This window comes from Carassius carassius, chromosome 33 (assembly GCF_963082965.1).
Source record: "Carassius carassius chromosome 33, fCarCar2.1, whole genome shotgun sequence".
NCBI lineage: Eukaryota > Metazoa > Chordata > Actinopteri > Cypriniformes > Cyprinidae > Carassius > Carassius carassius.
The window spans coordinates 27,188,814-27,212,348 of record NC_081787.1 but is presented as its reverse complement, the minus strand read 5'-3'; the positions used below and the strand labels follow the sequence as shown (position 1 = coordinate 27,212,348).

Here is a 23,535-nt window from a genome sequence, read left to right as displayed (position 1 = left end):
GCGAAGCCCCCCCTCCTCTCCTCCTAGATGACGGCGCGGCCTACACAGTCAAGGACATCCTGGACTCCCAGCGGCGTGGTGAGCAGCTGGAATACCTAGTGGACTGGGAAGGTTACGGTCCAGAGGAACGTTCCTGGGTCCCACGCAACGACATCCTGGATCCCACCTTACTCTATACCTTCCACTCCAATCATCCCAACCGACCATCTCCCAGGGAAAGAGGACGCCCACCACGTCGTCGGGGTCCCCGGCCCTCAGGAGCGGGCTGTGGGGAGGGGGGTACTGTTACAAACACGCCATGTTCCACCTCCACACAATCACAACACACACCCTCACCGGAGTTCTAAATCACATCCACCTGATCCTCATCACCAACCTATCACCGCAGCACCATAAAAGCCACACACACGCACTCAAACATTGTCCGGTCAGGTTCGCGACAAGATCATTCCTGTATGCTTACTATAAGGACTAACTCCTCTTCTACTCTCTCCAGCGATTCTCTCCGAAGACCCAGTTCCCCAAGTGTGCGTGTGTGTGGCACACCGTCCCTCCAAGAAGTCTTCACCCTACCTTCACGGATACATCCTCATTGTCACTCATCACTACCTGCTCCTCTGCTTGTGTCTGTGTATAATAAACATCTTCATTCTGTTACTCCTCAGCTTCCCGAGTGATCCGTAACACTTTCATATGGACAATGTCTTATGAGGCTTTCGCTTGCTGAACTGGTTTATAAAGGACTGTTGTTTTGGTTTTAGACTAAAAAATGGTCTGCCCCCACGTAAGATTTTTCTAGTTCTAGTCATTCGTTTGTTATATTCAACTAATCAGAGGTTTATATTAAATTTACATAATCAAATCTTAATATATCCCGCGCTTAAGCACATGCATTAACAGGGGCGTCGGACTGGGGGTAAAACCAGTACTGATTACCAGGGCCCCAAAGGAAGAGATGGCCCTGGAAAAGTCTGGAATATATATTTTCAAGGGGGAGGGGCCCATTAGGACTGCCTATGTATAGGGCCCGGGATCTTGTGCAGCACCCTTGTGCATTAAGTTTGCAACAAAGCACATGCAGAAGTAGCCTAATAATTGTGGAAAATTAGACATTTTAATTATTTATTAATAAACAAATGTTTTCTTGTCGGCTGCAAGATGAAATTCACAGTGCTGGCTCTCTCCGACGAGAGAAATGCAACATTCACAGATTACACAATTCATTTTCATTTAAAAAACATTTCAAGCTTTCTGTAGATATATTTTTAATGTATTTGATACACCACAATATTATGTTAATTAAAAAATTATAAATTCATTATCAGGAAAAAATTAAAGTGATGAGATGGCACCTCCCTGTCATTAATGCACATTATTATTATTTGCACAAACACTTGAATATGAGCTTTGTGGTTTTCACTCGCTCCAAGAGCGCTCCAACACGAGTACAATTCATGCCAACAGCCCATAATATAACTGCATATTCAGCAAGAATTCATGCTAAACATATTTAGCTATAGCTTGATCAGAAGGTTACAATGACTAAAAGAGTCGAGCGGGATGTTAAGAGTTTGTCTGTTTCTTTTACTGATTATTTTCGGGGTAAAGCATGATTTAAACAGATTCACACTCAATCGCTTTCGCAATAATGCGTTCAAACAAGTGTAATCTTACAGTGCTACTACATTATCAGCATGCTATCTGATTTTGAAATCTTGAAGAAGTTAATCGATCTGTTTAGATAAAATAACTGACAAAGATGTACTGTTATTTTCATGACAAACAAAATTTTCACAGCAGAAAGCAGAATTAAAGATTTAATGCTTACAATGTTATTAGTTTGGGATGTGATATAGGGAAAATAGTTTACACAAAATAGCTTAAGCCACTTTGAAACTCTCCTGTTATTATTATTTTTTTATTATTATTATTTTATATGCTACGTTATGAACATAACATTTCAAACATACTGAAATACTTTATTCACTGAGTGAAGGCGGAGCGTGTTTCTGGTATCAGTGTGCGCGGAGGGGAAGTTGTTGCTGCTCACAGACTCTGCTGCGAGTGAGAGAGATGTTTCACCCAACGAAATGAAATGACAAAATGATCTGACACTGCGTTCAGATGATTTGACACTGTAGTGTGATGTCATCAAGATTAGACACACTTTTCGCTGTGGGGCATGGATGACAACTCTCGTGTCTGGTAGACACACAGAAAGTGTCTGCTCCAGACATGGGGACTTATGACTTGTGACTTGACTTGACAAAAAATAAAATACTTGAGACTTGACTCGGACTTGGAAGTTAAAGACTCGGGACTTGACTTGACTTGAGACACGATGACTTGAATGACTTGAGTGTTAATCACATTATGTTTTCAGTTTGAATATAAAATATATAAATTATTATTTTTTTTAAATAAAATTGATTTCTCAGCTGGAGCGCAGGCTTAGAATCGCGTTGTCATGACCGCGTGCGCGTCGCGACCGCGTTGCTTCCATTATGAGCGCGCATACCGGTGGCGCATACATGGTGGGATAGGCCACATCGTGCTTGGCTTGCAGACAAGACTCTCGAATCTTATATTTTGCAAGTGCAATACCTTGTAATAGAGGTAATGACTTACGGATGTACTCTGAGAGAGAGAGATTGTGTGTGTGTGTGTGTGTGTGAGAGAGAGAGAGAGAGAGAGAGAGACACACTCGTGCTTCACCTGATGAAGGAAACCCAAACTGAGTCTGACTCCAATCACAACCCCAACATTCAGAAACTAATTGACAAAAATCTGAAGTATAATTATGATGAAAAATGAAAAAAAAAATGAATTTGAGCTCCAAACCAAACTCCAGTGTTATTCGGCCCTAAACAGAACCACAAAACTGGCAAATTACTTATCACTTAAGCAATTAAAAGAAAGACAAATCCTTTCAAAATATCGACTCAGTGATCATGATTTGGAAATAGAGATTGGTAGTCATAAAAGATCCTGGCTACCGAGAGAAGAGAGGCAAACACTGTGAGCTGAATCAAACAGAGGATGAAAAACACTTCCCAAATACAGCACTACAAGAGAAACATTCTTCCCACAGTTTGAAGCTTTGAATCCTTCATTCTTGTCTCTAAATGACTCAGAGAAACTACTCTATATACTTGGAGAGAATGAGACGGCAGTCACAATAGCTGCTAAATATTTATACACCATACACACCATACGAAAGGGATAATTTATTGTATTCAACTGTTTTATTTTATATTCTTAATTGTATATAATTACTATTATTAATATTAGAAATATTATCTGCTGCTGCTATTTTTATTGTATTGTATTTTATTGTAATCATATTTTATTCTGTATCTAAATGCTAAATTTGGCAATACTGTAACTCAAATGTCATGCCAATAAAGCAACTTGAACTTGAGAGAGAGAGAGAGAGAGAGAGAGAGAGAGAGAGGAGAAATGTAAGAAAGTTTAATGTTGTATGTAAACTGTGTTTGAGGGAAAGTCGTGGCCTAATGGTTAGAGAGTCGGACTTGCAATCGAAGGGTTGTGAGTTCGAGTCTCGGGCCGGCAGGAATTGTGGGTGCGTGCATGTAAAGTTCTCTCTCCACCTTCAATACCACGACTTAGGTGCCCTTGAGCAAGGCATCGAACCCCCAACTGCTCCCCGGGCGCTGCAGCATAAATGGCTGCCCACTGCTCTGGGTGTGTGTTCATAGTGTGTGTGTGTGTGTTCACTGCTCTGTGTGTGTGCACTTTGGATGGGTTAAATGCAGAGCACGAATTCTGAGTATGGGTCACCATACTTGGCTGAATGTCATGTCACGTCGTTTGAGAGAGAGAGAGGGGGGTGTTCAGAGAGGAGTCTGTTGGATGTTTAGCTGTTATTTGTTTTATGGACTCAATGTTGAAAATGTAAAACATTTCTGTTGGCAGAAGTGAAAAATAAATAATTTTATGAAGTTACAATTTTGTTTGATTCCATGATGTATTTTACTGAACATGAGTATTTACAATGCAAATCCAAATTATTTTAATTTACTGTTACTTATATCTTGTCTTTTAACTTTTTTAAGATCAGATTCTGCAGGTAAAATTACAATAATAAGGTGACTTGACTTGACTTGGACTTGACTTGACTTACTACAGGACTTGACTTGACTTGACTTGACTTGACTTGGACTTGACTTACTACAGGACTTGACTTGACTTGACTTGACTTGACTTGACTTGACATAACTTGTGACTTGACTTGACTTGACTTGACTTACTACAGGACTTGACTTGGACTTGACTTGACTTACTACAGGACTTGACTTGGACTTGACTTGACTTGACATAACTTGTGACTTGACTTGACTTGACTTGACTTACTACAGGACTTGATTGGACTTGACTTGACTTACTACAGGACTTGACTTGGACTTGACTTGACTTACTACAGGACTTGACTTGACTTGACTTGACTTGACATAACTTGTGACTTGACTTGACTTGACTTGACTTACTACAGGACTTGACTTGACTTGACTTGACATAACTTGTGACTTGACTTGACTTGACTTGCCCAAGAAAAAAATACTTGGGACTTACTTGAGACTTGAAGGTTAAGACTTGAGACTTACTTGAGACTTGCACATGTGTGACTTGGTCCCATCTCTGGTCTGCTCTATTTACAAATAAGTTCTAAAAAAATAAAAAATAAACCAGCGGCATAATGAGATGGAAAATAAACTAGAAAATATATTAACAGGTCCTCCGTCCATGACTCACTGCTGAGCTGCCAGTTTTAATCTTAACAGCTCTTAAAGCTGATGGGATGGTTAGATGCATGATGGGCTAGTATTAAATAAATAAATAAATAAATAAATAAATAAAAATAAAAGTCTTTCCAGCAAGGTAATAACATTACTGTTTTTTAATCATCTTGTTGCAGTTATAAATTTGACTGCTAAATGAATGATAAAGAAACTAAATTAAAACTTGTTTTGTAAAATTTCTTTGTCATTTGAATATTGATTTAAAAATCTGTTTAAATCATAAATCAGATTTTTTTTCTAAAATAATATGCTATTGCCCAACTTTAAAAGCAAGTAAAGAAGGCTCCGTTTAAAATCACTTAAGTTGTCAATTACTTATGGTCTTTTTTTACATCGTGTGTATTTTGTTGATTATAATGAGAGAACTTGAGTTTAATCGTGAGCACGTTTTATTAATCCGTCCATTCTTTAGAGTTTCAAAGATTTAATCGTTCAGGTTTAATTTTATTCGTTTCTTGTTTTAGGCAAATTAGGCCTAAATAATGGGAACGAAATTAAACAGTGCTTCACGTTTAAACATGCAACAATTTCTTAATCAGTTTACAGACAAATGTCTTTTTCCCAATAAGTTATGTCAAAATAAAGGACAGGTAACGAATAACAAAAATGAATGTTGTTTTATTAAAGGAAACAATATATTTATAATTAAAATATAAATTAAAATATAGGCATAATATATTAAAATATTGACATTTTGCATATTAATCCATGTAGCCTACCCCCCTAAAATAGGCTACCACTTTTAATGCAAAGTAAACCACAATTTATTTTGAATAATATAACACATAATTAATATAATATGAATAATACTGCACACCTTTTAAATGTGTCAAATCTAAAATATGGTTTAATACCATGTAGCTTAGAAAATATAAGCACAGACTCAGGCATAGGCTTGACATTTATCCTGCTTGAATTCGTTCTAAGAAATGCACATAACTTCACAAATACCAAACTTTCATCTGTGAATATTAAATATATTAAATATTTAAACTATAGTGTTTTTCTTTAATTTTCCGTGACTGAAGCAGTCAAATGTAACACATCAGCGAGGCAAAACTGACATCTATTTGTGAAAATGTGCTTTGATGCGCTTATTTGATAACTTGTGTTTAAAGCGCCACTCAACGGACAAAAGCTGCAAATGCACTTTATCAACGCCGCGGCGGCGGTACCTGTGGCGGTAAAAAGGGCCTTTTGAATGTCTACTTACTGTATATGAAGTAGACTGAATAATATAGGAAAATGCAGCAGATCGCTGTTTTAAATCTTTCCTGCCTAAGTCTTAAGGTAATTATCTGGCCTTTTAACAATTTGCAGCATGGTATCATGAAACAAAGCTGTAAATGCAAGGGCAAACATGAAAAAAGCAATAGCAGACTGTACCTCATTACCTGTGGCGTTCTAGTGTTGATGTCTGTTTTACTCACTTGCAATACACCAAGGACTCTGGTTGCAAAAGCTCACTGCATTATCGTTGACCGATTGGGCATTTTATCAGAGAAAACACAACTATATTTTGGGGGATTTGGTTATGCTGCAGTCTTTACACGGGTTCCCAACAGTGAATGAAATCTACCAGATGCAGTCAGTGTCACCTGCGGTGACACTCCAGCCGGTTACAACTTCTATAACATCCTTGCAACTCACTATGACTACATGCTGTATGGCGTTTGTTCCAGTGGAGCAGCGTGCGCTATCCTTGAGAGTCGGCTGGTCGGAGGGAGTTCTCGTCTGCATTATTCTCGAGGGGAGGAATAGCTGGGTGGACGGGCCAGTCCAGCCATTGCTGTTGGAGATGCGGAGCTGGGTAGCTGGGAATCCACAGGTGCTCTGGGAGAGCCGGATGGACTAGAACACCAGTTAAAGTTACAAACTCCGGCCTCAGAAGGGAGTGCAGAGCAAAGTTGTCTAGCAGGTGTGGCAACAACGGCAGTAGTGTTTAATCAGTCCGGGATCACTGACATGGACACTGGGGTGAGTTTTATGCCTCATATTAATAATCCATGTATACCAGCTACAGACTGTTATTCTCATGACGGCCCAAATGTTATAGTGGATGCATGTCAACAAAGACAGAGTCCCATGAGGGCAAAAAGACTAGCGATAAATCGAGCAACATTGGAGGAAGTCAAGGATTTTTCAAACTGTCAATCATGCAAGAATCATCTGGAACTTTGAAACTAAAACTAAAGGAATATTGGAAGGACATATAAATATAAGAAACATATGATCGAATATAGTTACAGAATTTACTTATTGATTCTAATTTGGATTTTTTGTGCATATCTTGGGAGCACTTTAAATGTTTAGAACTTAACTTAAATGTGAACATGGAATGCTTGGGACTGAATTGTAATTCTTTCTTCAAACATGAAATTTATTATAGTTGTGCTTTATGATCCTCCATGTCATGATGTAAATTATACAATAAATTGAAGAATCTTCTTTTTTATTAGTACCGTTATTATTACTTTTATTGTCAACATTGTTACTAGTATTTATTATTATTAGCATTGTTATTTTATTTTTGTATTTTTTGCTCTCTGAAAAGCCTCCCGTGGTCTGGTGTTGAAAATTAGCATGTGTGCTAAAACACTGAAGCAAGTGCATATGGTTTGTCCAGTGTAACTGTGATGCACCTCTCGCAGGTGCTTGAACGAGCTGAAACCATGGCAGAACCCTGAATGGTACCAAAGCGGCACCAAGGTGGGTCTGGTCACAGGGCGGAAAGTGGTTACGACGGACATGTCGATAATGGGCAGGCGAGCCACACTGCAACACTGTACCGGCCTCGGGCTACTGGACAGAGTCAGAGAGAACGTGACACATAAATCACCTCGAGCTGAGAGTGGTCTTTTTAGCTCTACGGAGTTTCCTCACACAAGTATGGGGGCATCATGTGTTGATTAGCACGGACACCATGTCGGTGGTAACATACATAAACCGGCACGGCAGAGTACACTTAAGAGCCCTTTACAGATAAGCAGCATGCCTTTTGCTGTGGGCCGATCACCATCCGCTCCCATTCGAGCAGCACATGGATATGCTATCCAGGGACGGGACTCCTCACGGAGAATAGAGACTGAATGCCGGGACAATGAGGCTTATCTGGGAATGGTTTGGGACAGCAGAGGTAGACAGAGGAATTCATGACAAAGGAGAACACACATTTTCCTCTGTTATTCTTTCTGTCATGCTTTTCCTTACACGTGGACGCACTCACTGTGAGGTGGCTGACTGCCCTTCTGTATGCATTCGCTGAAGATTTTGTTACAAGTGCAACTCAGAATTAGAAAGGAGAAGGCGTCAGTGTTATTAGTTGCTCCGTACTGGCCGAACAGATCCAGGGTTAGGGTTAGGCAACCAATCAGAACTGATATATAACTTCTCAGGAAATATCTGTTTTAGGCTTACAATCAGGGTTAGGTGCTTTTACGCCATTGTTAATCAGCTATCATTTCCGACTGATTTTAGGAATAAATTATGGGTAGGGTTAGGTTTTGCTGTAGGGATTGGGTTAAGTGTATATTCTTGGACAATAATAATGTGGATCCAGGATCATCAAAAGATGTTGATCCAGGAACATGAATTACTTGACCAATTCAAGTTGTCCTACAGACACCAGGCCAATAACAGTTTTAATGTTTAATTGGTGAACTATTAAATATTAAACACATGAATATTTCTGCCTTGTTTACCGTTTTTAGTTAAACTGTAGGGTCTCGCAATTGTACATGGATGGTTATGTCAGGCTTTTCTTTTTTTCTTTTCTTTATTTAACAGGCATTAAAGCAGTTTTCTACAGTAGCTTGTCAGGTGTGATGAGACGCCATCTGGGGCCCGTTCCACTAAGGAGGTTCCACCAACTCTGAGTTTAAACTTGAACTCTGAGTTGACTTACCCTGAGATGGGAAACTCTGAGTTTTCGGTTACAGAACAGCTGAAATGAGTTGGTTTAATCAACTCTGAATTGACTGACTCTGAGATAAGCGTGTAATAGCGTGTAATTCTTCTCAGTGTTATAATATCACAGGTGAAAACTGGCAGAACGTTAGATTAATGAACTAATAGCTAATCATTTTATGGTATCTCATGGGCAAAAAAAAAAATTATATATAAAATAATCATTTTAATAATAATATTTTAAGTGCAATTTTCTAATTTTACAAATGATCTGCCAATAGAGTAAGAAAAATACAGCAGTGGCTATTTACACTAATTGGAATTAACATACTCTCTTAGCCATAGATCCTATTTACAGTAGGCTAAGCGCAAGTAGCTCTAGATGCTATTTACAGAAAAAAATGTACAGTGAAAATCGTGATATATTCTATTGACCATGTAAAACAGACAGACTAAGTGTAAATAATAATTAGATGCTAGTTATACTTTATACTGTCAGATACATTTGAAAAAACACTCAGTAAGAAGAGCATTTTTCCAGCGTGCATCAAAGAAGTGTTTAAAAATGGGGAGGAGACCAAAAGAAACTCTGGGTTTACCGAAGAAAACCTGCTCCTGACCAGGTTAGGTTCATAGAGTAAGTTACTACGGTAACTGACTCTGAGTATAAGTTAGCTCTCTTTCAGAAACGGGCTTGACTTACCCTGCTTTCTCAGGTTTGACAAACCTCCCATTCTGAAACAGAAAACCTAGAGTTTCCCTCATTTCAGGCTTAACATACTCAAGAGTTTTCACTTAACCTCCTTTTCTATTCTATATGCTTATTTTCTTTTTATTTATTACAAAACCCCCTGACCATTTAACACAAGATTACTCTATTCTTTTCCTGCTCTATCTACTGTTTTTTTTAACATTAGACTTAGTTACTTATTGTTGCTCTTCATTTATATTTTATTTTTTTCCTCATTTGTAAGTTGCTTCAGATAAAAGTGTTTGCTGAATGATTAAATGTAAATGTAAAGAGGCTTATATTCCCTAGGCACAATTTTGTTTTTTTTAGATTGCTGCCACACTAGTGCTCTGGAGATCCTCTCCATGACACCTGATGTGGTCTCAAATGTGCTCCAGGGAACTTAAATCAGTATTTCAAAGGCTGCAAAATGTTCTTGTTGATGTGTTTAATGCAAGAGAGATTGACAGTCTTGAGTCCCTGTTGGGGCCCATTTTTTAGCCTCCTCTAGGAACAGACATTAGAAATGTGCCTAGGTTCTCCAAAGGGCTTCAAAAGCCTAACTATCAGCAGTTTGATTTGCCAAAAAAACAAAAACAAAAGAGACACCTAATGATTACCCAGTGTAGATGCTTCTGTCACAGAATCTACTTTTTCTTAGTCAATATGCACTGTGCATATCGGCACAACACTCTGCCACTCAGACATTAACAGTTTGGCAGAACTTCAACAGTCAAAACCCTAGAAGAGATGAAGCTGGACAATCAGAGGCCTGAATCATCTCCAGAGCCTTCAATTAAACAATCACTTGCTGAAACATCCCACAGATGTGATTAATTATCTACAGGCATGAGTGAGGCATAACTGGATATTAACTGTTCCTGTAATAAATATATTCACATTAATCCATCACTCCCTTCTCCTTAAGAAGTATATTTATGTGGATAATATGTACAATAATCTACTAAAGAACAGAAGTCAAGAGCACTATATAATTTTTTAGATAAGCTTTTGTCAGTCCATCCATCCTTCTAATGTATCTTAAACAGAATGATTATTTCTCTGTACATTTACTGTAAAAGATCATTCTTGACATATTTACATTAAATTCATTTACATTTATGCAGTGCTAGATAACAACAACAACAACAAAAAACACTTATTTACTTCTTTTAAAAATGTAGCATTATTTAAGCTTTAGATATGTTATATATTACTGCTGTTTTAGGGTAAAGCATATGTGACCCTCTCTGTGAAATACAGACTAAAGTCTCAAAATCTAACAACAAGAATCAGAGTTTGACTTCAACCATTCATTTTAGCTGGGTTTTCACAGACAGGGTCACATACACAGAAAATGTAAATAATATTAATAATAAGAGGTTAATGATTTTTTTCCCCACACTAATTTCATGTAAATTTAGTACGAGAAAAAAAAAATCTGAACCTACACCAGGACTGTGTGCTTCCTGAGATCTTGTTAACAAACTGCTGTTTCAAAACGAGACAATGTGTTTGTTTTCGGCCGCACGGAGGAGCAGCTGCACCGCCTGCACGAGCCCGTCCAACAAAACACCGTGCACCGAACACACGCACGCACGCTCTCTCTCTCTCTCTCTCTCACGCACACACACACACACACACACACACACACACCCTGCTGTATACACGGCATCTGCCTGTACACAGTCTCTCGTGTTCTCGCCCTCCCTCTCATCTCTCATGTGCGCGCGCTGTCATTAACGCACCGCAGCTGCGCACGTCAGACGCGCTCGAGCACACGGTTCGGTTCGGACATGATACCGGTGCGGACCCGGAGATGAGGCTCAGAAATGGCACCTTCCTAACAGTCTTACTATTCGGGTTATGTGGGCTTATATCGTTGTCCTGGTACACCGCATTCAGCAATTCCAAAGGTAAGACGCTGCGTGCTGGAGGCGCGTGTTCTGTCCGAACGCATCATCTTCATCATCCGTGGAAACGAACTGCTTCTCTTGCATTCTGTCATGCATTCAAATGCGGCACTGAAGCGCTGGAGCTGCAGATCACTGAACAGCTGTTCAATGCAACGCTGCTGCTTGACTTGACTGTGCTCGTGCACCTTCTGTCTTCAGCTGCTCTTCAAACTGTCAAAGAGGCCTGTTGATGTTTCCTGAAACACAAAGACAGCAGCATATATATATATATATATATATATATATATATATATATATATATATATATATATATATATATATATATATATATATATATATATATATATATATATATTACCTAGCCTATGTTTTATTTCGCTATTTACAGGTACATTAAGAAGCACTGCTAGCCAAATAAGCATTTTCTGCTGAGATGCTGCTTTCTTTTGGGGTTTGAAGGTTTTTACAAATGCACTTTCTAAAACAAGGAACCTAAACCCTTATTTGATGCTGTTTCAGCCAGTTTTCTTTTTTGTCTAGCAAATGTTTTGAACACACTTGGTGCTTCCTGGGGTGCTCGGAGGTTCCTTTGAGTCTGAGCCTGTTTGTAACTACATGTTTGAATGATGGAGGAGGATAGATGCGTTTGAATCTTGATATTTGCGTTCTTGCTCGGACATGATGAGTCTTTTCCTGTTTACATCTTGGTGATTGAGATCTCATGATATCTCTGTAGAAGGCAGCTCATATCTTCAGTATGTGACGTTAGTGAAATATGAGAAGTGGGTATGATGTTTGTGTAGTGCAAAATTGCTCAGTTGGCCTTTTCCACTTTTGCCAGTTATAAATCCTATTCAAGCCCTATATATATGCTCTGTCAATCCATATTCATTCATTAAGCTTCAAGGTAACACCAGTGTGCGAAACACAGTACATGAGTGCAGACTCTATAGAGATGTACTCGGGCTAATTGCTTTTGTCAAGTGCAACACAGCAAAAAACTCTAGTATAGCTGTTTATGTGACTCAAACCTTCCATTTGTGTTCGTTTCACTGGAAACAAACCTGTTAATCGACTGATGTACAATACTGTAACTGAGCCCTCCTAAATAGTTTTTTTTTCTCGCTCCAGCACTTGAACATGTCCATAACTTCCTGTGCTCTTGTCATTATGAACATCTGTTTTTGCTCATCTCATCCATAGAAGCCATGCATCTATTCTGTTCCCAAACATTATTCAAATGTAGTGCATTTTAGTGGTTTGTTGTTATTTACATTGCTTCTGTGGAAAGCCACACAAAGCTTGACACATGCAGTACTGTATAACGTGCATCTGGAAATGAGCTTGTACAGTAATAGATGGGTTGTCTGTATCAGCATACTGTGGAGAGTTTGAGTTTTGGAAGTCTCTGAGTTTGTCCACTCCTTTTTCCAGTTGAAGTGATTTGGACTTTTAAATATTGTCTTGTTAGAAGAACCTTCAGCACCCTGATGTTGTGTGTGTGTGTGTGTGTGTGTGTGTGTGTGTATGCTGCTACATGGCTGATAGTCCATATCATGTTGGTCATATTTCTACCCTAAAACATTCAACCGCTGAGTCTTCTCTCTGAATGGGCTCATCCCAAATGCTGACCTCAAAGGTTTCCGTTACAATAGACACACCACTCATCGTAGTATCGGAATAGGTTTAAAAATGTTAAATATATTGTTTTATTAAAATTAGTCCTTTTGGGCTACTCTACTGCTACACAATGCAATGCATAAGAAAATAAATAAAATTACATAATACATAAACCTATTGTAGTGTTTGTTTTGGATTTATATAATAACAAAACAGCATTCAGTCCTCACAGGAGGATTTTTTTATTAAGTAATGAAAGTAGAAGGGTAAACATGCTTATGTAAAATAAATAAATTAAAAAGCATAATGGTTATAGAAATAGGCTTTATTTCCGTTGTAATTTTTTCTTTTATTATTATTATTTAAATCTGCAAAGGCGGAAGAACTAAGAAATTATTTTCGTAGGATGAATATAAACAGAATAACTATATGTTTATTGGCAAAAATTAAACACTCACAGACACACATTAGAGAACATTAAGACATCCACAACCAAACGAGAGCATAAAATAAACAAATTATACATTTTTGTACATCACAGTTTTTTTTTAGTTTTTTATTATTGGTGCACATACAGTAAGGGCACTCTTTGCATGTATTTTGTTAACAGAAGAGCTGTAAGCTTATTGTCAGGTAGCCGTTGTATGCATGTGTTGGAGCTGGAAGAATTAAAACACAAACATCCTGTACCTGTGCAGGCATGCCTGCTCAGCCCTCAAGACACACATCATTTACCCTTTATAATTACAGGACTTACACCTCAGTTTTTCATGTCTTATGACTAGCCTTGCAGAGCCTTTCAGAAATGAAAATCATTTATTTTTTATTATAAAAGAGCACTGAGAACATTCTGCTAAATATTGTGTTGTTGTTCAGTGGAGGAATGAATGTCATACATGTTTGGAGTACATGAAGAAGTGATAAAAGTGTTGTTGTTATTCCGTGAACTGTTCCTTTAAGCCTGGAGTATTTGTGAAGAGGCTGAGTGACAGTGACCACGGTGCACACATGAGATCTGTTCGGTCCAGGTCAAAGCTTTTCCAGAGAGCTGGAGAGAAAGCTCTTATTATCTGCATCCTGAAAGAGATAAAGATCTGGCTTGACCTCTCTCCATTTACTTCTTGTTTAGTCTCTTTTCTTTCTATTGGTTGCTTACTAGAGCATGTATCACATTGCTTTTCATTCCTTCTTGAGCTGATGTGATACCTCAGTGATACTCCCCGGTTTCCCAGAATCCTCCCAGCAGAGATGAGGCAAGGAATCTGAGCAATCTTAAGTCTTAGAGCTAGTCTTGAAGGGGTCATATGATGCGATTTCAGTTTTTCCTTTCTCTTTGGAGTGTTACAAGCTCTTGGTGCATGAAGAAGATCTGTAAAGTTGCAAAAGAGTTATTCTTTATTCTTTATTCTTTAAGTTAAGACCTCCTAAATGCCTAGTTTAAACACACCCCCACATCTCTATGTCACTATGTGGAAAGATCTGCATAACACCGGCTAAATGTTCACGCAAGGAAAGAAGGCATAGCTTTGATTCTCGCTGTAGTATTGTTGTCTTGAAGTCGCTGTGTGTTTCGTTGTGAAAGCGAAGCTACTTTGTTTGGTCTTCCAAAAGAGGACACAACTAGAAATCAGTGGTTAAGTTGTATTTACAACAGTACTTTTCTGGTATTAAATGTCCCCCATTTAGTTTTTGAGGTTTAGGTTCACACTCCCTTCCTGAAGCAAGTCTAGTTTGGTAAAAAAAAAATCACATCGCAATTGGTGTGTGTCTCTCGCACGTACAGTATTTAAATAGGGCACAATGATTTCAATCATAAAAAAGCATCATGTGACAAAATTTAAAGTGAATACATTGAAAGTAGGGCTGTACAATGAATCAAATTGGAATATGGACAAGTGGCAATGAATATTAGAGCAAAAAGTATTTATATATGAAGTCTACATGTTCTGCATGTTTCTGTTTGAATGAGTGCAACAGTTTCATCTGCTACATGATACTGAAGCTCTCGTGACTCTTGTGGTGTTTTCACATGTATCAGGACACGAAGACATGAACTGCTCTGAGAGTCACTTCACCAGCATTTCACCATATCTTTAGATGAAAACTATTATCAGATACACTGAAACTCCAACCTGCCAAAATAAAAGTTGGACTTAACTTGAAGACATTTTGAGATAAATGTCATTGTTGCATGATGATGTACTTCTGCGTCATTTGATCTCCACCATTTTTGATGACACATTTTTATTAAATCACAATTTGATTCATATAGAAAAAGTCAAATAGAATAGAGTAGTCGAGGTCATTATTTCAGTCGAGGAGAGGCATAGATCACACACTTCATCAACAGAATTTAAAAGGTAAAAGCAAAGCATAGTATTAAAGGAAATGCCATTCAAGGAGGTGTTTCTTCCGATGTTAAGGCAGTTAATTTGTCTCTTTGTCTTAAGGCTGTCTCAGAATGATTGGGAGCTGGTTTGAGTTTTCACTCATTTGACATTTATTTTTGAACCAGAGACATTTTATTTGATGATGAAAGCTATTTACGTTGTTCACAATCACACTCTGTTCCTCTGCTGCTGTTTGGGGTGTTTTTTAACACATCGACCACTTTTGAGCCATGCTTCATTTTCTTAGCGATTCGTAAGGTTTGCGTGTTGCACTACAAATTTTTCGAATAGCAATACGCAGTAAAACTCTCTTGTTAAAAGAAAAGGCATGTCGTTTTTCTAAGAAATAAGTGATACTAAAAAGCCATGACTGTCTGATTGGTGTTATTTTCTATAGAGCATCATGGGTAATATAGTCCAGATGATTCTTTATTAAATGGGTTGAAACAATACAGGCTGATGGCTTCAGCAAAACAATAAAGGATCAATTAACAATATGTTTCAATTCTGGAACCCAACTGTTGCACTCTATAGTGCTGTATGCAAGTTTGACTAATGTATCGGGTATTATTTAATTCCTTTCCTTTTTATAGTCAAAACTAGTCTAGTCATGTTGGAAAATATGTCCCTGATATCCTGGTCTTTAGTCTATCCTTTAGTCTGTACTCTCAACCATCAGAAAGTCTGTAGCATGAACACAGGTCAAGTTAAGCAGCAATGTTTAGTCTACTTGTTTAAATGCTTTAAACCCAGCGTACGGTTTCTTAGAGAGTTTTGTCATAGCGGCTCCATTCTGTGGCCCCAAGGGCTTGAGACTCTGTTGCCAGAGTAAATGTAACAAACAAAATAACCATGTGCAAGAGCAGTCTGCTTTCCCTGATGTATGAAGTAGTTACTTAGTACACTTTTATAGTAATAGATTAACACAATGAGTGACTAATAAAGAAATGATTCCCTTGATTTTAGCATTGTGTTTTCTTGAGTGAGTTTGTAGTTTGTTAACTGGAGTGCTAGTCTTGTTTCACTGTTTTGGTGGGTATTGTTTGTGCTTAATCCAGATTTGCTGTGTGAGTCTTGGACCTTTGGAAAGACTTGAATTATTTAGGGCTGAAGTGGCTCTAGACTACTTGAAACCCTCCCTCAATAGAGGCCCAGCTGAAAAGAGAGCCAGTGCTCAATCCAACTGACTGAAGCCCATCTAAATATTTAATTCATCCAAAGCCACAAATTCTGAGAAAGCTCTGATCAATTCGCTATGAATGCTGATGAAGGTTTAGACTTCTGCTTGACGACAGACAGCCTCTGGAATAAAAAGGATGCATTGTCTTATTGTATTTCTATTGGTGGACTTCTACTTTTTTCTTTTTTTTTTGATGCAAAGCTGAATTTTTAGCATCATTACTCCAGTCAGCATTGTTTGATCCTTCAGAAATCATTCAGATATTCTGATTTGCTGCTCAAGAAACATTTCTGATTATTATCAATGTTGAAAACTGTTGTGCTGCTTCATAGTTGTGTGAAAATCATATGTAAAAAAAAAACATTTTGTCAAGAAGTTCACAAGAACAGTGTTTATTTGAAACATAAATCTTTTGTAGCATTATCAATGTTCAGTTTAATGCATCAAAGAGGGGTTTACTTTCACACTGTATCACACAGTCTGTGTGTTGTGACATTGTGATGATCTGTGAAGGCATATGTTCTGTGTGTGTGTGTGTGTGTGTATCAGGGGATGTGCCCGTAGGCAGGAATAGTCTTGTCTCTCTTAATTTAGCCCCAGTGATGCAGCTCATGTAGCCCTTTTCTTTCCCTCATTATATTACGTGGCACTCTGCCAAAAGCTACATTATGCAAGCCACCCTCTCTCCTGACAGCACTTGCAAACACGACACACACACACACACACACACACATACTTAAATCTTCATTTGAATGAATGAGAAATGCTGTACTGTTGCAAAAAGTCAGTGACGTCTCTTATGAAACAATATATTTTTTTCAGTGTAAACTCTAAAAATAGTTCAAACCAAAATACTGTTTAGTGTAAAACATGTTAAAGATTATCTGATAGGTTGTCGATTCATTAAATTATAAACTGTTTCTTCTAAAAATCTGTTTATTCAGTGGAGTGATGCCACTTCTCCATTGACATCCATAAAAAAAAAAAAAACGGGCTCTGGTTTCCTTTCCCACGGACTGCCAAAGTGGAAACGTAAGCATTAGCTGTTAGGCTTTTTTGACTAAAGGTTGCAGGCATGCCTTCTAGTGGCTTCTAGTCCCCTTGCAGTTGGTGTGTATTGAGGTTTAGGTCCACACCGACACACACACACACACACACACACACACACACACACACACACACAGAGACTGGATTGAGAACCAAGGTCATTTATAACTAATGTGACTGATGTTTTAGCTGTTATTTCCATTTGGAGAAACGCAGGTGTGTGCACCCCATGTGCATTCAACGTTTACTTCTATTTCACTGTGGAGCAAATCTTTCTTGCAGATGTTTACAAGACAACCACCATCCTGCTTCTTTGATGAGAAGTAACAATGCAAAACGAGAAGTCTCCTGTTATTATCAACGCAGCTGACTACTGCAGTGTCACTGTGACATGCTGTATAGATGCAATATGTATTATAAATAATTGTATATCAGTGTATCAGTTGACCATTGCATGGCTCTATTCTTAAATGTAAAAAAACAAACAAAAAGCAGTATAAAAATGTGACCATATGACAATATTCCCTGTCACATTCTGTAGACGTGATAACTCTGTGTGCGGAACAGACTTTAACCTTTTTAACCACAGTGATCAGATCACTAAGAGACTAGAATTGGTGAATTGTTAATATTAAAGGGGTCTTATTGTGCTCTTTTACGAAATGTGCTGTGATTGGTTAGCTGGGCCAGTCTGTGCTGTGATTGGTTAGCTGGGCCAGTCTGTGCTGTGATTGGTTAGCTGGGCCAGTGTGTGTTGTGATTGGTTAGCTGGGCCAGTGTGTGCTGTGATTGGTTAGCTGGGCCAGTCCGTGCTGTGATTGGTTAGCTGGGCCAGTGTGTGTTGTGATTGGTTAGCTGGCCCAGTGTGTGTTGTGATTGGTTAGCTGGGCCAGTGTGTGTTGTGATTGGTTAGCTGGGCCAGTGTGTGCTGTGATTGGTTAGCTGGGCCAGTGTGTGTTGTGATTGGTTAGCTGGGCCAGTGTGTGTTGTGATTGGTTAGCTGGGCCAGTGTGTGCTGTGATTGGTCAGCTGGGCCAGTCTGTGCTGTGATTGGTCAGCTGGGCCAGTGTGTGTTGTGATTGGTTAGCTGGGCCAGTCTGTGCTGAGATTGGTTAGCTGGGCCAGTGTGTGTTGTGATTGGTTAGCTGGGCCAGTGTGTGTTGTGATTGGTTAGCTGGGCCAGTCTGTGCTGAGATTGGTTAGCTGGGCCAGTGTGTGTTGTGATTGGTTAGCTGGGCCAGTGTGCGTTGTGATTGGTTAGCTGGGCCAGTGTGTGTTGTGATTGGTTAGCTGGGCCAGTGTGTGTTGTGATTGGTTAGCTGGGCCAGTGTGTGTTGTGATTGGTTAGCTGGGCCAGTCTGTGCTGAGATTGGTTAGCTGGGCCAGTGTGTGTTGTGATTGGTTAGCTGGGCCAGTGTGTGTTGTGATTGGTTAGCTGGGCCAGTGTGTGTTGTGATTGGTTAGCTGGGCCAGTGTGTGTTGTGATTGGTTAGCTGGGCCAGTGTGTGTTGTGATTGGTTAGCTGGGCCAGTGTGTGTTGTGATTGGTTAGCTGGGCCAGTGTGTGTTGTGATTGGTTAGCTGGGCCAGTGTGTGTTGTGATTGTTAGCTGGGCCAGTGTGTGTTGTGATTGGTCAGCTGGGCCAGTCTGTGCTGTGATTGGTCAGCTGGGCCAGTGTGTGTTGTGATTGGTTAGCTGGGCCAGTCTGTGCTGAGATTGGTTAGCTGGGCCAGTGTGTGTTGTGATTGGTTAGCTGGGCCAGTCTGTGCTGAGATTGGTTAGCTGGGCCAGTCTGTGCTGAGATTGGTTAGCTGGGCCAGTGTGTGTTGTGATTGGTTAGCTGGGCCAGTGTGTGTTGTGATTGGTTAGCTGGGCCAGTGTGTGTTGTGATTGGTTAGCTGGGCCAGTGTGTGTTGTGATTGGTTAGCTGGGCCAGTCTGTGCTGAGATTGGTTAGCTGGGCCAGTGTGTGTTGTGATTGGTTAGCTGGGCCAGTGTGTGTTGTGATTGGTTAGCTGGGCCAGTGTGTGTTGTGATTGGTTAGCTGGGCCAGTGTGTGTTGTGATTGGTTAGCTGGGCCAGTGTGTGTTGTGATTGGTTAGCTGGGCCAGTCTGTGCTGAGATTGGTTAGCTGGGCCAGTGCGTGTTGTGATTGGTTAGCTGGGCCAGTCTGTGCTGAGATTGGTTAGCTGGGCCAGTGTGTGTTGTGATTGGTTAGCTGGGCCAGTGTGTGTTGTGATTGGTTAGCTGGGCCAGTGTGTGTTGTGATTGGTTAGCTGGGCCAGTCTGTGCTGAGATTGGTTAGCTGGGCCAGTGTGTGTTGTAATTGGCTCCACTCGCCTCCTGGTCAGGAAATGTCATGCCCCTTATCATAGCCGCCTGCCAGCTTCAGTGTAAATATTATTGCATCAAAATTAAATCAATTTGAGTGGGATTTAAACCCGGATGATTGTAACCACTCTAAGTTTGTCTGCCTTGGGAAAGCTCTGACAGTGATAACACTCGTTGTCTTCTCTAGAGCAGCTCAAACAGGTCTCGTCCCATTCGTCGGTATTTGTGATATCACAAATCCCGGAAAATATGCGTTGTAGTCCAAACGAGTCGTTCGTTGTAGTTTTTGAAAAGTGATGTCTGTTAAATAAAATGTCTCCTTTTGCACAGATCTTTTTACTGCGCAAACAGCAACATTACAAAGTAACTAAAGTTGAAAAAGTGAAAAAGCCCCCATTAATGGTAAAACTTTACACTAAGGTCCCATTAGTTAACATTAGTTAATGCATTAACTAACAATGAGCATCACATTAGTTACTGTATGTATTAATTCTTTTTAACATTAGTTAATTTAAATACAACTGTTCATTATTAGTTCATGTTAGCTCAGGTCTATTAATAATAAAAAATAATAATATTATGCATACTTGTATTTGTATGTGTGATTTTGTATGAGATTCCTTTTCAGTGTGTTTTTTGTTTGTTTGTTTTTACTAAATAAAAACACTATTTTTTTTTCACTCTAATTAAATTCATTGACACACTCTTAACTGTTGAAATTAGCATTAAGATTAATAAATGCTTTAGAAGTATTTTTCCTTGTTAGTTCATGTTTACAAACGGAACCTAATTGTAAAGTGTTAACTTTTTCATGAGCTGGACTCAAAGATCTAAGACTTTTTCTAAGCACACAAAAGGCCTATTTGTCTCAAATAGGGCTGGGCGATATACAAAAAAAATGATATCTCGATATTGTCAAAAGTTTTACGATATTCGATATATATCTCGATATGTTTGCATTTGCATTTAAATAATAAAAAATAAAACATGATTTTCTTTTGCCCATTAAAAAAAAAAAAACTATTTAGATTAAACAGCTAATTTAAGCAGTTAAAAAATCTAGACCAAGAGATCACTTACTGCTTTTTATTAAATGAATACATGTAGGCCTATATGTAACTGAAGCAGTGCAAATTAAGTAACAGTTACAGAAAGTGCATTCTTCTTTTTAGTGCATGCAATTCACAATTTAAACTATGCAACTGGGATAAGTATTTTATTTAAAAAAATTTAACAAGTTTTTAAGCTAAGAACACAAGTCTGTCAACTGTCTGTGGTTTTAAGAGAAGCTCTGTGGCATGAAACTATGGTCCTACTGACACTAAAAACCCTCTTAGATGGGGAGCTAGTTGCTGAAGCACATAGCTCTTATATATAAATATATATAAATGAATACCAAAGACTTTTGCATTCTCTCTGTCTATATTATGGAAACTGGTAAACATATCAGTGAAATTCCCCAATAGTAATTCCAAATGGCCTTAGCCTATGTTTCTCTATTCAAACATCAGCGGTCGAGTAAGTGCATTTATTTTGCGATCACAAATGCAAACAATACAGTTGAGATCTCACGACAGAACACAGACCGGCTGAACGACGCTTTCATTAGATCGCTCAATTCCAGCTTGTTAGTGTTTTCAGATGATCGTCGGCGGCTCTTCCGCAATGAGGAGTGAGCACATGCGCATGGTTGCCAGATTGCCTAAAATAAGCAACCACCGGGCAGAAAATGTATCCTTGTAACAGTGGAGCTCTGATTCGGAGATTTAAACTCTTGTTATCTGGCAACCGCTATCATTAAAGCTCTCGTAGTAGAGGGGCGTAGAGCAGTCAGCAGTTACAGGTTCCTTTTTTGGACATTCGGCGCGTTCTTTTGGGAAAGTATGCTTGAATTTGAAATATTCGATATTCCCGATATATTCAAATTGTACATCGTCGTCAAAATTATTCCGATGTTATCGCTAATATTCGATATATCGCCCAGCCCTAGTCTCAAATATTGTTCCCAAATCTGTCTAAATCTGTGTTAGTGAGCACTTCTCCTTTGCTGAGATAATCCATCCACCTTATCAAGATTGGTAAACTTATCTTGGTAAGCTTATCAAGATGCTGATTAGACAGTATGATTATTGCACAGGTGTGTCTTAGGCTGGACACAATGTAGTTGACATGCTGACTGCAGGAATGTCCACCAGAGCTGTTGCCTGTGAACTGAATGTTCATTTCTCGACCATAAGCCGTCTTCAAAGGCGTTTCAGAGAATTTGGCAGTACATCCAACCGGCCTCACAACCACAGACCACGTGTAACCACACCAGCCCAGGACCTCCACATCCAGCATCTTCACCTCCAAGATCATCTGAGACCAGCCAACCGGACATCTGCTGCAACAATCGGTTTGAACCAAAGAATTTCTGGTATGAGCAGGCATTTGTTATGGACAACGAACACAGGTGCATTTCATAGATGGCATTTTGAATGCACAGAGATACCGTGACGAGATCCTGAGGCCCATTGTTGTGCCATTCATCCACGATCATCACCTCATGTTGCAGCATGATAATGCACAGCCCCATGTTTCAAGGATCTATACACAATTCCTGGAAGCTGAAAACATCCCAGTTCTTGCATGGCCAGCATACGCAGACATGTCACCCATTGAGCACGTTTGGGATGCTCTGGATTGGTGTATATGACAGCGTGCTCCAGTTCCTGACAATATCCAGCAACTTCACACAGCCACTGAAGAGGAATGGACCAACATCCCACAGACCACAATCAACAACCCGATCAACTCTATGTGAAGGAGATGTGCTGCACTTCGTGAGGCAAATGGTGGTCACACCAGATACTGACTGGTTTTTTGTGCACACAGTAAAATTCTTAGATCTTTGAGTTCAGCTCATGAAAAATGGGGGCAAAAACAAAAGTGTTGAATCAGAATCAGAATCAGAATCAGAATGAGCTTTATTGCCAGGTATGTTCACACATACGAGGAATTTGTTTTCGTGACAGAGCTCCGCAGTGCAACATAACAGCGACAGAACAAAAAACACAATAAGGAATAAAAAATACAAAAAAATACAAATAGGTGGGTAAGGATTGACAATATACAAATTGACAATGTATGGCAGGTATATTAAAAAGAGCATTTATGTATGTACATGTATATTATGTGGAAAAATTGTAACTGTACGCTAAGTATGTGTGTTTGGATAAATAAGTGTATGTGTATATAAATATAAATATAAGTAGTATAGTGTGTTCCATGTATGTACATGTATATTATGTGCAAAAGATTTACGTGTACGCTAAGTATGTGTGTTGGATAAAAAGTGTAGTGTATATAAATATAAATAGTGTAGTGTGTCCCACAGTTATTATCAGCTGTTCATAAGATGGATTGCCTGAGGGAAGAAACTGTTCCTGTGTCTGGTCGTTCTGGTGCTCAGTGCTCTGTAGCGTCGACCAGATGGCAACAGTTCAAAGAGGGAGTGTGCTGGATGTGAGGGGTCCAGAGTGATTTTAACAGCCCTTTTGCTCACTCTGGATAAGTACAGTTCTTGAATAGATGGGAGGGTTGTACCGATAATTCGC

General features: G+C 39.1%; 1 protein-coding gene across 1 annotated transcript in view; it reads left to right on the top strand.

Moving 5' to 3' along the window:
• Nucleotides 1–11,110: 11,110 nt before the first annotated feature.
• LOC132114033 (alpha-1,3-mannosyl-glycoprotein 4-beta-N-acetylglucosaminyltransferase B-like) overlaps nucleotides 11,111–23,535 on the top strand; it is a 141,217-nt gene continuing 128,792 nt past the window's right edge. Inside the window, exon 1 of the mRNA XM_059522149.1 lies at nucleotides 11,111–11,372. Coding sequence (XP_059378132.1) covers nucleotides 11,276–11,372 — 97 coding nt within the window. The 5' untranslated portion in view covers nucleotides 11,111–11,275. The remainder of the gene's footprint in view (nucleotides 11,373–23,535) is intronic.